General features: G+C 59.3%; 5 protein-coding genes and 1 non-coding gene across 6 annotated transcripts; 5 read left to right on the plus strand and 1 right to left on the minus strand.

Annotated features, from left to right (window-relative positions):
• Positions 1-428: 428 nt before the first annotated feature.
• On the plus strand, positions 429-2,601 carry THITE_2117505 (uncharacterized protein). The gene is made up of 2 exons (XM_003654406.1): positions 429-1,448; positions 1,537-2,601. The coding sequence occupies exons 1-2, from the start codon at positions 749-751 to the stop codon at positions 2,469-2,471; spliced, it is 1,635 nt and encodes a 544-aa protein (XP_003654454.1). The 5' UTR covers positions 429-748; the 3' UTR covers positions 2,472-2,601.
• An 858-nt stretch (positions 2,602-3,459) lies between these two features.
• On the plus strand, positions 3,460-5,144 carry THITE_2079007 (uncharacterized protein; the record flags this gene model as incomplete). The annotated part of the gene is made up of 1 exon (XM_003654407.1): positions 3,460-5,144. One exon carries the CDS (start codon positions 3,460-3,462, stop codon positions 5,098-5,100), a length of 1,641 nt encoding a protein of 546 aa, XP_003654455.1. The 3' UTR covers positions 5,101-5,144.
• A 398-nt stretch (positions 5,145-5,542) lies between these two features.
• Positions 5,543-8,142, minus strand: THITE_2117509 (uncharacterized protein). Its single transcript, XM_003654408.1, has 4 exons — positions 7,633-8,142; positions 7,229-7,556; positions 6,745-7,169; positions 5,543-6,684 (listed from the first exon to the last, which is right to left on the minus strand). Exons 1-4 carry the CDS (start codon positions 7,929-7,931, stop codon positions 5,829-5,831), a joined length of 1,908 nt encoding a protein of 635 aa, XP_003654456.1. The 5' UTR covers positions 7,932-8,142; the 3' UTR covers positions 5,543-5,828.
• Positions 8,143-10,133: 1,991 nt separating this feature from the next.
• On the plus strand, positions 10,134-12,073 carry THITE_2117510 (uncharacterized protein). The gene is made up of 3 exons (XM_003654409.1): positions 10,134-10,769; positions 10,830-10,934; positions 11,010-12,073. Exons 1-3 carry the CDS (start codon positions 10,584-10,586, stop codon positions 11,892-11,894), a joined length of 1,176 nt encoding a protein of 391 aa, XP_003654457.1. The 5' UTR covers positions 10,134-10,583; the 3' UTR covers positions 11,895-12,073.
• Positions 12,074-12,259: 186 nt separating this feature from the next.
• On the plus strand, positions 12,260-12,341 carry THITE_t89. Its single transcript has one exon. It is a non-coding gene; the product is annotated as a tRNA-Ser (tRNA).
• THITE_2117511 (uncharacterized protein) lies at positions 12,311-12,941 on the plus strand. Its single transcript, XM_003654410.1, has one exon. It carries the CDS (start codon positions 12,513-12,515, stop codon positions 12,774-12,776), a length of 264 nt encoding a protein of 87 aa, XP_003654458.1. The 5' UTR covers positions 12,311-12,512; the 3' UTR covers positions 12,777-12,941.
• The last annotated feature ends 43 nt before the right edge of the window (positions 12,942-12,984 follow it).

The following is a 12,984-nucleotide window of genomic DNA, read 5'->3' on the forward strand; positions in this document are numbered from 1 at the left end:
GAAGTCATGAACTGAGCCAATTGACAGTCAAGCACGGCTTGCCAAGTGACTCTCTGCTATGAGATTAGTAATGACCGTGGTAGGGAGTGGGAGGGAGTGACAGATACTTACCTCCCTACTTGGGATGTGGAGTTGTGGAGCCCCTGGTGGTGAGATGGGGCACACCCGACGGTACCCATCAGGCTACACAAGCGTTGGTTGAGGGGACATGCCAAGATGCCGTCCGTGTGAGGACTTCCGGGGAGGGGACGGCAGTTGAACGGCGACTGGGAGATGACAGAGCGGCAAGCTGGACGTCGTCCGCCGCTAGTGGCAAGGGGCCCAGCACTGCTGTACCACCGCCATGTCATCAAAAAGTGCTATAATGAGCAAGATCCTGCACGAACCCACGGCAGACCGGTCGTGTGGTGAGGTGCCGGTCTTGGAGACCGGGGGGCCGGCCCGGGGGTTAACATTCAGGCGTGGGGACCCACCCTATATGCAAATCGAATTTTTCTTATTCACGGCTTTCTTGAACGGGGTCTCTGACTTGGACTTGGGTTTGGTCTGTGACTGATGTTCTTGGTTCTTGGCCTGTTCCTCCTTCTTCTCATTTTCCAATCATATTATTATCGCTTTTGACCTCAGATTTCTCGCCGACAATTCTTAGTTCAGTCCATCCGAAACTTGCAGTTTTGTACTCGGCGGTGTCCGACTTCGGACCGCGCCGACAACCCCACATCGGAGTTTACTTCTTGGACGTGGCGGGATGAAACCATTGGCGGCACCACGGGACAGCGCCGCCGCCGCCGGGGACACCAGCCGAACCGACAGCAGCTACGCGACCGACTCCTCCACGCTGTCTCTACCAGACCCGGAAAAGACCGCGCCATCAGACATCTCAGCCGCAGTCCCAGAAGCAGAACCAGCACCAGCACCAGACACAGCCGGACCCGATGTCCCGGACGACAACCTCCCAACCACCATCAGGAACGCCCCCAATGCCACTATCACCCCTACCACCGCCGAGAAGGAGAAGGCCATCGACGCCGGTGTCCCGCCGGCCGCAGGCTCCTCCTCCTCCCCCTCCTCCTCCTGCCCAGATCAAAGCGCGCTCGCGCGCCAGCCCTCAGCCGCCCCGACGACGACGACTGCCACGACGACCGACTTCCCCGAGGGCGGCCTGGTCGGCTGGCTGGTGGTGCTGGGGTCCTTCTGCGCGATGCTGTCGCTGTTCGGGCTGATCAACTCGGCGGGCGTGTTCGCGTCGTACTTCGCGGCGCACCAGCTGGCGGCGGCGGGGGCGTCGTCGTCGCAGCTCGGCTGGATCTTCAGCCTGTACCTGTTCATCGTCTTCTTCGTCGGCATCCAGGTCGGCCCCGTGTTTGATCGCTACGGCGCCCGGGTGCTGGTCGCGGCCGGGAGCGGGCTGATTTTTCTGAGTCTGTTGCTGTTGAGCTGGTGCGAGGGTACGTTTTTTGCCTTGTTCGGAGGGCTGTGGTGGTTGTGGCTTGGGTGGTGGTGAGCGGTGCTGATTTGTGTTGACGCCGGGAACAGAATACTACCAGATCATCCTCACGTACTCCGTGATGGGGGGCCTAGGCGGCGCGCTGCTCAACAGCCCCGCGTACGGCGCGATCGCGCACTTCTTCAACGCCCGCCGCGGCCTGGCCACCGGCATCGCTACCACCGCGGGCGGCGTCGGCGGCGTGGTGTTCCCCATCCTGCTGCGCGCGCTGCTGCCCGGCGTGGGCTTCGCGTGGAGCTGCCGCATCCTGGCCTTCATCATGCTCGGCCTGGCCGTTCCGTCTAACCTCTTCATCCGGACAAGGCTGACGCCCGCCAGGCGCCCCGACGGCAGACCCAGGGTGCAGTCGGTGTGGCCCGACTTCACCGTCTTCAAGGACCCTCGCTTCGCGTTCGCGTCGATTGGTATTTTCTTTATGGAATGGGGCTTGTTCGTGCCGCTCACGTTCATTGTGTCGTATGCTGCCGCGCACGGGCAGGAGGAGACTCAGGGCTATCTGCTCCTGTCCTATTTGAACGCCGGGTCGGTGCTCGGCCGCGTGCTGCCCGGGTTCCTGGCCGACCGCCTCGGCCGCTTCAACGTCATCATCGTGACCATTGCACTGTGCGCCGTGACGGTGCTGGCGCTGTGGCTGCCGGCGGGGGCGTCCCAGCCAATGCTGATTGCCTACTCGGTGCTTTTTGGATTCGCGAGCGGGAGTAACCTGGGACTGGTGCCCGTCTGCCTCGGGCAGCTGTGCGACCACCGACGGTATGGCCGGCTCTTTTCGACAGCCATGATGGTGGCGAGCTTCGGCACCCTCAGCAGTGTCCCGATCGGTGGCGCCTTGTTGGATTCGAAGACGGGAGAGAGCGGATGGACGGGCCTGGTCGTCTTTGCAGGCGTGTCGTATTCTGCTGCCCTGGTATGCTATACCACTGCGCGGGTGCTAGCGGTTGGATGGAGTCCTCGGACGATCTTCTAGAGGGCCTTTTTGTATAGAAATGCGTCATAGAGTGACTGTAGACCTCTTGCCTGGTTGGCACGTACAAATGCTCGCCCCTGTAACCCGTACGACACTGACAGCTAACCTGTGCTGCATGGCACAAGCCGCTCGCTCAAGGTGCTAATTAGCGAACCGAATCAGCAAGACACGATTACCGAACTAACTTAGTCCTCCAGCGTACCACCATAGATCAAGCTCGGCTTCGATCATGCGGCCCAGCGCTTCAAGTCTCCGAGCCGTTGTAGCGGGACACAACGTCCCCTTGGAAGCGCGGCGGGATGTTCTGGTGCGCCGCGGTCCCGCGACCGTAGTGCATGTCGGCAAGGCACCTACCTGACATGGCGGCAGTCGAGATCCCCGTAACTAGGGTCGGCCACGCATTTCCGCGTACTGTACCTATCCGGGGCTGGCGTAATTATTAGCGACGCAAAGCCGAGACTCGAGCGATTCCAGGCGGCAACTGACAAGATAAGGACCTCGGCCCTCCTCTATGGGCGTATAACTGAGTAGTCGGTCAATGGCCGGAACCTGGAGCTGCGGGTCGACGGGGGCCTACGTCTCGATTGGAGGGTTTGAGAGCACGAAGGTTAAGCGGTCGACCCCCGTGCCGTCCGGAATCGTCAACCAAACCTCAGACCGCTTTGAAAGCGACCTCGCCATGTTTATTCAGCCCCGTACGGACGGGGCGGAATATGGGTTAGTGAATTGCGTAGATGATTTTCAAGGGTCGTTACGCCTCTCGTGTACCCTTTCACCCATAGGACCGTCCCCTCCGGCAATCTGAGTGGGCGCACTCCACACAGAATACCTTATCCCTGCCAAGACCCGCAGCTACCCGACGCGATGCGCCTGCCGTGGCCTTGAAAATGCCCCGCGGGCACTGTGGCTTGCAGAGGAACTACCCCGCATTGCTCGAAATTTCCGACCCCTGGAAACTGCAAGCAGCGACGGAAGACCTGAACCAAACATGGCAGGCGAACTGTCGGCTGCGCCGGTTCTTTCCACGCCGGCGGAACACATCTTTGAATTTGCCGTTGCCACACCCGAAACCGATGCGCAGAGGCCGCCGAAGACAGAGGATGAGCTGCGCGACGTCTACGAGATCGCGCGAACGGCGCGCGAAATCCGGCAGGGGGGTTGGAAGAGGATAGGCCTCCAGTTTCCCGACTCGATGCTCAGAGACGCGCCGCGAGTTGTCCAAGCGCTGTATGCTGAGCTCGAGTCCCTTTCCAGATCAACAAACTTGCCCGTCTCGCCAGAGAAAATACACATCCTCGCCGATACTTCGTACAGCGCGTGCTGTGTCGACGAGATCGCAGCCGAACATGTGGACGCAGACGTCGTGGTACACTACGGCAGGTCGTGCCTCTCTCCAACCTCCCGCCTCCCCGTGATCTACGTCTTCACACGCCACAAACTCGACCGCGACGACGCGCTGGCCGCGTTCGAGAAGGAATATCCAGACAAGACCGCAAAGCTCGTCCTCATGGCAGACGTGACCTACCAAGACCACGTACCCGCGCTCGCGGCCGAACTGCACAACCGGGGTTACACCAATCTCCTTTCCACAACTATCATCCACGACCCGACAGGCGACATCCCCAACCGCAAGCTCGTCACCGCACTCGGCGCCGACCTCCCCCCAGACGCCCCAGCCATCGATTTAAAATCCCACTCCGTCTTTCACCTCTCCACGCCGCCGACCGCCCTCCTCCTGGCGCTCTCCTCGCGCGTCAAATCCCTCCACGTCCACCCAACCACAACAACAACAACACAACCAGCCTCCTCCTCTTCGATCTCCACAGCCCGCCTCCTCGGCCGCCGCTACGCGCGCGTGCTGAGCCTCGCCTCAGCCGGCGTCATCGGCATCCTGGTCAACACGCTCTCCGTGTCCAACTACCTGGCCTCGGTCGAGACGCTGCGGCGGCAGATCGCGGCGGCCGGCAAGAAGAGCTACACGGTGGTGGTCGGCAAGCTGAACCCGGCCAAGCTGGCCAACTTCGCCGAGGTCGAGGGCTGGGTCGTCGTCGGCTGCTGGGAGGGCAGCCTGGTGGAGGACGACGCCGAGTACTACCGGCCCATCGTCACGCCGTTCGAGCTGGGCGTCGCCTTGATGGGGGATGAGAGGAGGGTGTGGACCGGGGAGTGGTGGGGCGGTATTGAACGGGTGGGCGGATCTGAGGTGGGGGAGACAGACAAGGCGGATGAGAACGGGGTTAAGGAGGCGGATCGGAATGGTGAGGAGGAGGACGATGACTATGATGAGGAAGAGTCCGCGCCGCCGGAGTTTGATCTCCGCACGGGCAGGCTCGTCAGCCATAGTCGGCCGATGCGGACCAGGACGGCGAGAGGGGGAGGGAGTTCAAAGCCAGAAGAGAGCGCGGATGGACAAAACGCATCGTCGAGCAGCGCCCTGGCACTTCGGCCCAAGGCGGAACTGGCTACGGTCAACGGGGTGGTCAGTCCTGGCGCCGAATACCTCCGGTCACAGCGCACCTGGCAGGGCCTGGGGAGCGACTACGTGGCGGAAGAAAGCACGGCTATCGAGGAAGGGAGAAGTGGCATCGCGAGAGGCTACACGGTCGGAGAGGACCATGAGCGAAGGTAGTTGGAAGCACTGTCGCCCTGAAATACGAGACGACCATCGCAACCAAACACTGGGTATACGTGAACCAAGCGATGAGGTTGTTCTGCTGACATCGCCGACTCATTCTACACTTACACTACTGAGCCAGCTGTGCGGCAACTTTGTCCACGGCAGATCTCGGGGATCGTCTTGTCTGGAGGTCAGAAGACGATCTGCACCTTGATCTTCGGACGGTGTTGAGCTGAGGTGGGACATCACGCTGGGTTCGGATGAGGAACGTTGCCGTGTGTGACTGGTTGATTTCTCTGTCCCGGGTAGTGATCAAGGTCAGCTTGACTTCCAGCAGCTTCCAGAGACTCGATCGGGCAATTTCGGCTCGCAGATCTGTCAAGCTGGTGGACGTAGTACGTCGTGTAGCGTACATTCACTTTCCCGGCCAGATTTGGTTACCTCGATCTACCGGTAAGCACGCACATAGGTTCATCTCAGTTTTCGGGCCCATCCGAACTGTAGGTAAGCTTCCTGGTCGGCCCAGGCTATCCTGCCTGGGGGCGCCCTCATTTGCGCGAACAAATTAACTACCTACCTGAGTAGGAGAGGCTTCCTATGCTTCTTAGCGACTATAAGCCAGTCATCGTCTATGCACACAGGAGGTCACCTATTAGCAGTGCCTGGCAAGAACTCGCAACGCCTGCCTGGTATCACCGCCTATTGATTTTAACTATCTTGCTCCACCTCCACTTCGCTTATTACAACGGGATACTCGGCGCCAAGCTCAAGTACACATCACACCGGGCCTTGCGGCCGCCCTCCCAGGTCGAGGCATTAGCTAGGGTGAAGGCGTTCCGCAGGCCTGGGTCAGCAAACTGGGTCACGGTGGCGCCCCACTGGAGCGTGACCTGGTAGGGCACGCCGCCGGTCTGGTTGAGGTTCAAGAACTGCAACCCCGAGGCCGACCAGGCAGGCCAGGCGGCAGCCGGGTTGGGCGCGGCGGGGTCCGCGGCGCTAGCGCCGTTCGCGTCGGCCGCGCTGATGGACGGGTTGCCGTCGACAACAAAATTGCCCCAGATGCGGCGGAACGCCAGGGCGAGGTCGGCGCCCTGGTTGGGCGTGCGCGGGCCGAAGTAGGCCGCGACGTCGGTGGTGTGGTACGCGAACGGCACGCTGTACTGGTACAGCCAGGCGGCGCGGCCGCGGCGGGCGGAGTAGGCCGAGGCGAGCCAGTAGGCCGGGCAGGCGAAGGTGGCTTCGGCGTAGATGTTGTTGCCGCGCTGCTGCTGGCCGTTGGCGGACTGGGACACCTGCACGGCGGTGACGGAGCTGACGCCGTCCGTGTCGAAGTGCGGGCCCGTGGCGCTCGTGTTGGCGCTGTTGGGGTTGGCGGCGAGGATGGTGTCGATTTGGGCCGGGGTCAGGTTTGGGAACTCGACGCCGGATAGCCAGCCAACCAGGTCCGATTCGGTGGTCAGCGTAGGCGGGACGAACAGCGGGCCTTCGTTGGCGTTGTGACCGACCAGTAGGTTCTGGCCGTTGACCTGCCCGGTAGGCAGCTGCTGGCTTGGCCGGTTCTGGATATAGATACCGTCGGTAACTGGCCAGAAGCCCCTGGTGTAGCCGTTAGAAAGATCATAGCTACTCTGATGACACATGGTGACGGAGACATACCAGTACCCGTAGGGGGACGCTTGGGTGACGTTGAAGCTGGCCTGCTGCAAGGTGTTCGTGTCTTTGCTGACAAGGCAGTTGAAGACCTTCCCGCTAGCTGGACATCCGGCCGCCTGCGAAAACGCATAGTATCGCTGGGTCGGAAGGGCATCGTTGTAGTTGTACTGGAAAGGGAGGTAGGGCGAGGCGGCGATGCTCTGGCGGAACAGAAGCGTGCCCAGACTGCCCTTGACGGCGATACCATGGTACATTACCGAGCCGCCACCGGCCGATTCGCCCGAGATTGTAATCCGCGACGGGTCTCCGCCGAACTGGCAGATGTGCTGCTTTACCCAGAGGAGGGCAAACGCCTGGTCCAAAATGCCAGCATTGACGACCCCCTTACTCCTTAGCTCGCTAGAAGACAGCCAGCCAAAGGCGCCGAGCTGGCGGACAAGCCGCAGTTAGCGTGGTAGTCGCAGCAAAGGCCAGCTAAGAGACTCACGCGGTACTGAATGGTCACAGCAACGAAGCGCTGGTTGTTGGCATTGATGATCTCACTCATATCCTGGGTACCATCGCCGTAGCCGTACCCGCCGCCGTGGATCCAGACCAGGACGGGCAGTGCGGTGGCATTGGCGGGTGCATAGACGTTCAGGTAGAGGCAGTCCTCGTCCCCGGGTATGAAGACCGCGCCGGGGACCGCGGGCAGCGACTGCGGGCAGATGGGGCCGAACGAACTGGCGTCCGTGACGGCGGCACCGGCCTTGGGCGGGAGCGCTTGGGGGGGCTGCCACCTGAGGTCGCCGGTGGGAGGGGCTGCATAGCGAATACTGCACAGCAACGCATCGGGTCAGCATTTCGCGACGATGTGACGAGGCTGACGGGTTAGGGGCGAAGCGCTCGGACCCTTTCCAGTTGTTCAAGCCGGTCGTCGCGTTGTGATAGCCACGGTATTTCGCATAGCCCAGGTCGACGACCAATGAGTCGTTTGGACTGCACGAGAGGTTGCGCTTCTCCTGGGCTTGTCCCGCCTGAGTGGCATTGGCGATCAGCTCTGAGACAAACTGGCTGGCAATGTCGGCCGATCCGGACGCATCGGGGGTGGGGACACTGGCCGTGCCCGTAGGATCGGCCGTCTGGGCGACGCACGAGACCAATGCCGGCCCGGCAAGCAAGAGGCCCGTGATCCACCTGAGGGCACACATTGGCAGCAGCAAGGAGTCAAAGGAGTCAACCTCGAGCAGCAGTCAAGAGCTACGCCGTCTGGGCTCTGGGCCCCGGGAGAGAAGAGAACGCGGGCGTCGCGGGATGTCCTGTTACATAGGAGAGGGCACCCGCAGCTTAAAGCGAAGCGAGGGCGGCATCACCATCTAAGTTGGCCGACTAGCAAAATTGCCCGTGTTGCTACCGTGGGCTTGCTGTGCGCGTAATCCAATAGTTAACCGCTTTTATGAGTTTTTGCTTAAACCCTGCTAACACACGAAGATACCTTCCGGTCAACCGGGCGAGCCACCGCTTTTGGATGAATCCACCGTCTTGGCATGCGGAAACCGGGGCGAAGCGCGGCTGGTCCTGTCGGGTGGCTGGTGTACTAGTAAGGCGATCATCGACCGTGGGTACAAATATCCGACCTACCTTACGTACTCTAGTGAACGGACGACACTCCCTGCGGGAGGTTCCATTGTCCTGATCAGTGACGGCTGGCCACGCTCCCGTCTGCCCCCAACGCCGTGCTCACGAACCGAACTGGGCCCGGGCCCTTGGGGCGGAAACTGGACATGAGACATGGACTCGTCGACTAGTGTACACTAGTATAATGTAGTGTAGTGTTCGCTAGTTAAGCGACGCACAGGTTGGCTAGCGCGACTTCCCGCGTTGTGCTCTTGCGTGCTGACTGGCGCCGGCTCATGAGCGGAAGCGGAATTTCCGGGCAACCATGCATTCTTCCGCGCCTCCACATGAACTACACAGTACACTTCATACATGAATTTGCGAATTCGAAGTTAGCAACCGCTGAGAGCGAGTGTCTCGGGGCCAAGGCTGGGCCATTCATGCTTGGTTGAATACTTACCAACATACACTTGCCTCTGCTGTAAGTTCAGATGAATTTAGAGTAGTGTTGGATAGGTATAGGCACCTCACTGATAGTTATGGCCTGCTAGCAGTGCTCATCTCTGAACCACTACTGTGTATCCCTATTCCGGACTGTCTTCCGTCCCGAGCCGCCGCTGCCGTCCCTTTACCCGGGAGAACCCCTGGACTAGCGGCGCTCCACCAACCGGGGAGTATGTACACCTCCTCCAGCATTCTGAATCCTAGTGCGATACTTCGCCCCACTTAGTGCCAACTTTAATCCATTTTTGGCTAGTAAGTTACTCTTCTCGTATTTTCTATGGCAGGGTACTTCTCGCAACCAACAGCGCGAATTTCATCGAACCAAGTCGAATCCAACCACCACACTGCATTCGAAGCACTACACTTGCGCTCAAACCACCACACTGCAATCTATCCACCACCCTCGAGGTTGAAGGAGGCCATTCAGGAGGGAAAGGCGGCGATACTGGAAGACCTCCTCTGACGGCTTGCACACTCAGTGCCCTAGTGGCTTCATATAGTATTTGAAAGCTTAGAGGGCTGTATCTAGTACTGATACTTCTGTGGCAATAGAAGCTGTATAGGGCTTGGCTGTATCTGAACTTCTCGGCACTTTGACTGTTTTGGGTTTAGTTGATCGACAAGTACCACGCTAGGATTCAGAATGCTGGAGGAGGTGTAGTGTAGTGTAGCACGTGCTTAGCGTGTACTGTAGTGCATGTACAATGCCCCCCTTGTTTGTTCGTTAGCGTGGTACTTAGGGTGGATCACGACAAGCATTCTAATTCCCTCGAGCTACCATGTACCTACCTAGCCGTCTTGGCATAGAATAGACTAGGTAACCACAATAGAAAGTCAGTGGGCACTGCAGCCTCTGCCCGCAATGCAGCTTCCTTCGGTGTCTGGCCAGTTAGCTAGATAGGATAATTGCGTTCAATCCACTGCTTCACTATACCCGAACGTGCCTCACTTGAACTTGGAGTCTGGAGTGATGAGTCCAGAGAACGGAACAGGCGGGTCAAAAGGCCGGCTTTGGTTGGCAGCAGCCCCCTGTCAAAAAGTGGGGGTAAGAACCAAACTAACAAACAAACAAGCATTGTATTGTAGTGTACACTCATTTCCCCTTTTCGACGACCGATACTACACTACACTACCCCAGGTCTTGGTCTCTGGCCTGAGCGCACGCTCGTGCGCGCTCGTGCGCGAGAGGGGAATATGCGCGACGCTTGCTGTGACACGTCAGCCGGGCCGCAAGAACGGTAAGGTTCTGTTTACCGGCCGGATTAGCTTCTCCGAATATCCCCCCTGTCTTCGAACCTGAAGGAGGCTACGCTCAGATGTCCATACTTGCGGAGTCTGCACACTACACTACCTATGTGCACTGGAGGGTGCCGCGCGGGGTTTGAGAATGTCAAGCACGAGAGGCTTGCCAGGTGTAGCTTCTTGCGTTTTTGAGACACTCTCAACGCCCAAGCATCATCGACTAGCGCGCGATCTCCGATTTCCTGTCTGTTTCTGGAACCCTCGCTTGTGGACTGTCTTACTGTCGAGCACGAGACGAAGCTCAAGAAGCCAAGGATCCCCGCGCCATGCCCTGCTGTGTAGATCCCCCGGAGTATATCTCTGCAACCTTCGGATCTGTCTGGGTGGACCCGGATCGTCGTTGACGTTACGCTCGCCCCGGATTTTGCGAGCCTTCAGCGCCCACTCCTACAAGCTTAGTTGAACACCCTATCCAGAGAATCCAAGGCTTGAGACCTGAGATGTCGTCGTCTTCGCCGCCGGCAGCGCTGCCGCCCAACGCTTATGACGACCGGAGGGCCACCGTCATCGGGACGGTGGTATTCTGTCTCTCATGGGCAACGGCCATGGTCGGCGCCCGGCTATATACCCGAGGCGTCGTCATACATCAGCTGGGCGTTGATGACTATTTGTGCGCCGTGGCTTTGGTGAGCAAGCCCGAGTCCTGGATGACGAGTTTTTCTTGGATGATGCTGACACACACTCAGCTTGTCACGTACGGTTCCGGCATTGCCATTGCCCATATGACCAAGTACGGCTTGGGAAGACATGTGTACATCATGGAGCCAGCGAACGTCCCGCTGTATTTGAGGGTGAGTTCCGCGCAGAGGTTTTCGCAGTTGAGTGTCTCGGTGGCTGACCTCGGTTTTGGACGTCACTGTGAGCAGGACTTCTACGTCTCCATTGTGCTCTACTGCTCATCCCTGCTCTTCATCAAGATGACCTTTCTCTTCCAGTACTATCGCGTGCTGGCGGTGCAGCACATGCGCAAAGTCTACATTGGCTGCATGGTCGTCGTGGGCGGCTGGGCGCTCTCTCAAGTCTTAGTCGGCATCTTCACCTGCAACCCCGTGTCGGGCTTCTGGGACTCGTCCATTCAGGCCAAGTGCATCCCCGACATTCCCCAGTGGTACATCAACGCCGGCGGCAACATCATCACCGACGTGGTGGTGTTTACCCTGCCGCTGCCCGCCCTCTGGAAGCTGCAGCTCGCGCGGCCATCCAGGATCGTGCTGGTCGGCATCTTCAGCCTCGGCTTCTTCACCGTCGTCATCTCCATCATCCGCATCCGCTACCTCAAGCTTTTCGAGGACTTCCCCTGGGAGAATGTCGCATCGTCCCTGTGGTCCATTGGCGAGCTGACATCGGCATTGACATGCGCCTGTCTGCCCACCCTGCGCCCGCTCGTGGTCCGCTTCGTCCCGGGCTTAGCCTCCCACGTCACCAGAGGGTACGCCCACACGGGGTCCGGCGGAGGCACGAAGAACAGGTATCGGGCCAGCGCTGGGCCGTCAGCGCTGGAGTCAGGGCTAGGAGGGGCAAGGGGGCCCGGCGGCGGGAGGACGCGAACTGGCTCGAGCAGCGGCGTGGACGATGGCTCACTGTCGATGACAGGGGACGAAGTGGAATTGACCCACACGGAGCTCAAGCAGCACAACCCGTTCGAGGTGCATGTTGTTCGCGAGCTGCGCGTTGGAGTTGAGAAAGGAAGCGCAGCAAGTCGCGGCGACTTCGGTGTACACGGATATGTGGCCCCGGCTGGCCTAACCTGAGTGCAGCGAACATTGTCTGGGTGTCCACTAAGGGGCTGGTTTGGGTACGCATGACAGTCTATCAGGTACTATTCTCTGTGGCGAGAGTTGACCACTACGATCTATTCTTTTTGTTTAATCTATTCAAGGCTCCAATCTAGTTCTCCTGTTTCCAATTCCGTCCCAATGGCAGCCCCAGCCGCAGCCTCTGAAGCCCCTGGGGTTTTGGGACGTAGGGCGGCGAGTTCGGGATTCTTTGCTCTGTCCGTGAAGCTGAAGCACTCCAGTATACCTGCAGACTACCCCTGCCGAGAAACATGAGCACGGGTCTTGTATGGATGGAACAAAACAAGCTATTCACGCCAAGGCATTGTCGAACGATTCAAGGCGTGGTGGCAGAGTGGTCTAATGCGCAAGACTAGAAATCTTGTTCCTTCGGGAGCGCCTGTTCGAATCAGGCCCACGTCGATTTCCTTTCTAGTTGCCGTGGCAACGCCGACGACTTGACAGGCTGAATCACCGGCTAAAAGTTTTGCCCAGGAGGTTTTGCCCAGGAGGGCGTACGCCGAGGCCACCTGCGGTGTAGGGTGGACGGGGCACTAGTCGTGGCTACAGTGGCCCGCATGCCTACCCTCCTAAATGGAGGGGAGGGAAACGGCTAGTAAGACGGCCATCACGCCGTCGGAGCGCCCTACGGGCTCAAGTCGCTGTATGGACAGTACGATGGAGGACCCCTCTGTTTGTATGTATCCAGCTCAGCGCGTCCACACATGCCACAGGCATTTCGTGGAGCCACTGCGTGGCGCCACACGGGAAGTTAAGCGCGAACAACAACAACAACAACAACAACAACAACAACAACAACAACAACAAGCATCGCCGAACGAGTTGGCGCCCCTCTAGTGAACTGAGCAGACCACAGCCCCCGTCTATAGCAATGTAGACAGCTGCGGCCTCACCCGATCCACGATCCAGTGACGGTGGTGATAACGAGGGAGCGGAGCCAGCAGTCGACAGCAGTCGACCCCAGCGAGGAGTTTGAAGATACTGATGTAGGAGACGGATCCGTATTACTCAGGGTCAATACAGCTTAGCATAAAGCAGACCTCTC

Source organism: Thermothielavioides terrestris, chromosome 3 (genome assembly GCF_000226115.1).
Source record: "Thermothielavioides terrestris NRRL 8126 chromosome 3, complete sequence".
Taxonomy (NCBI): domain Eukaryota; kingdom Fungi; phylum Ascomycota; class Sordariomycetes; order Sordariales; family Chaetomiaceae; genus Thermothielavioides; species Thermothielavioides terrestris.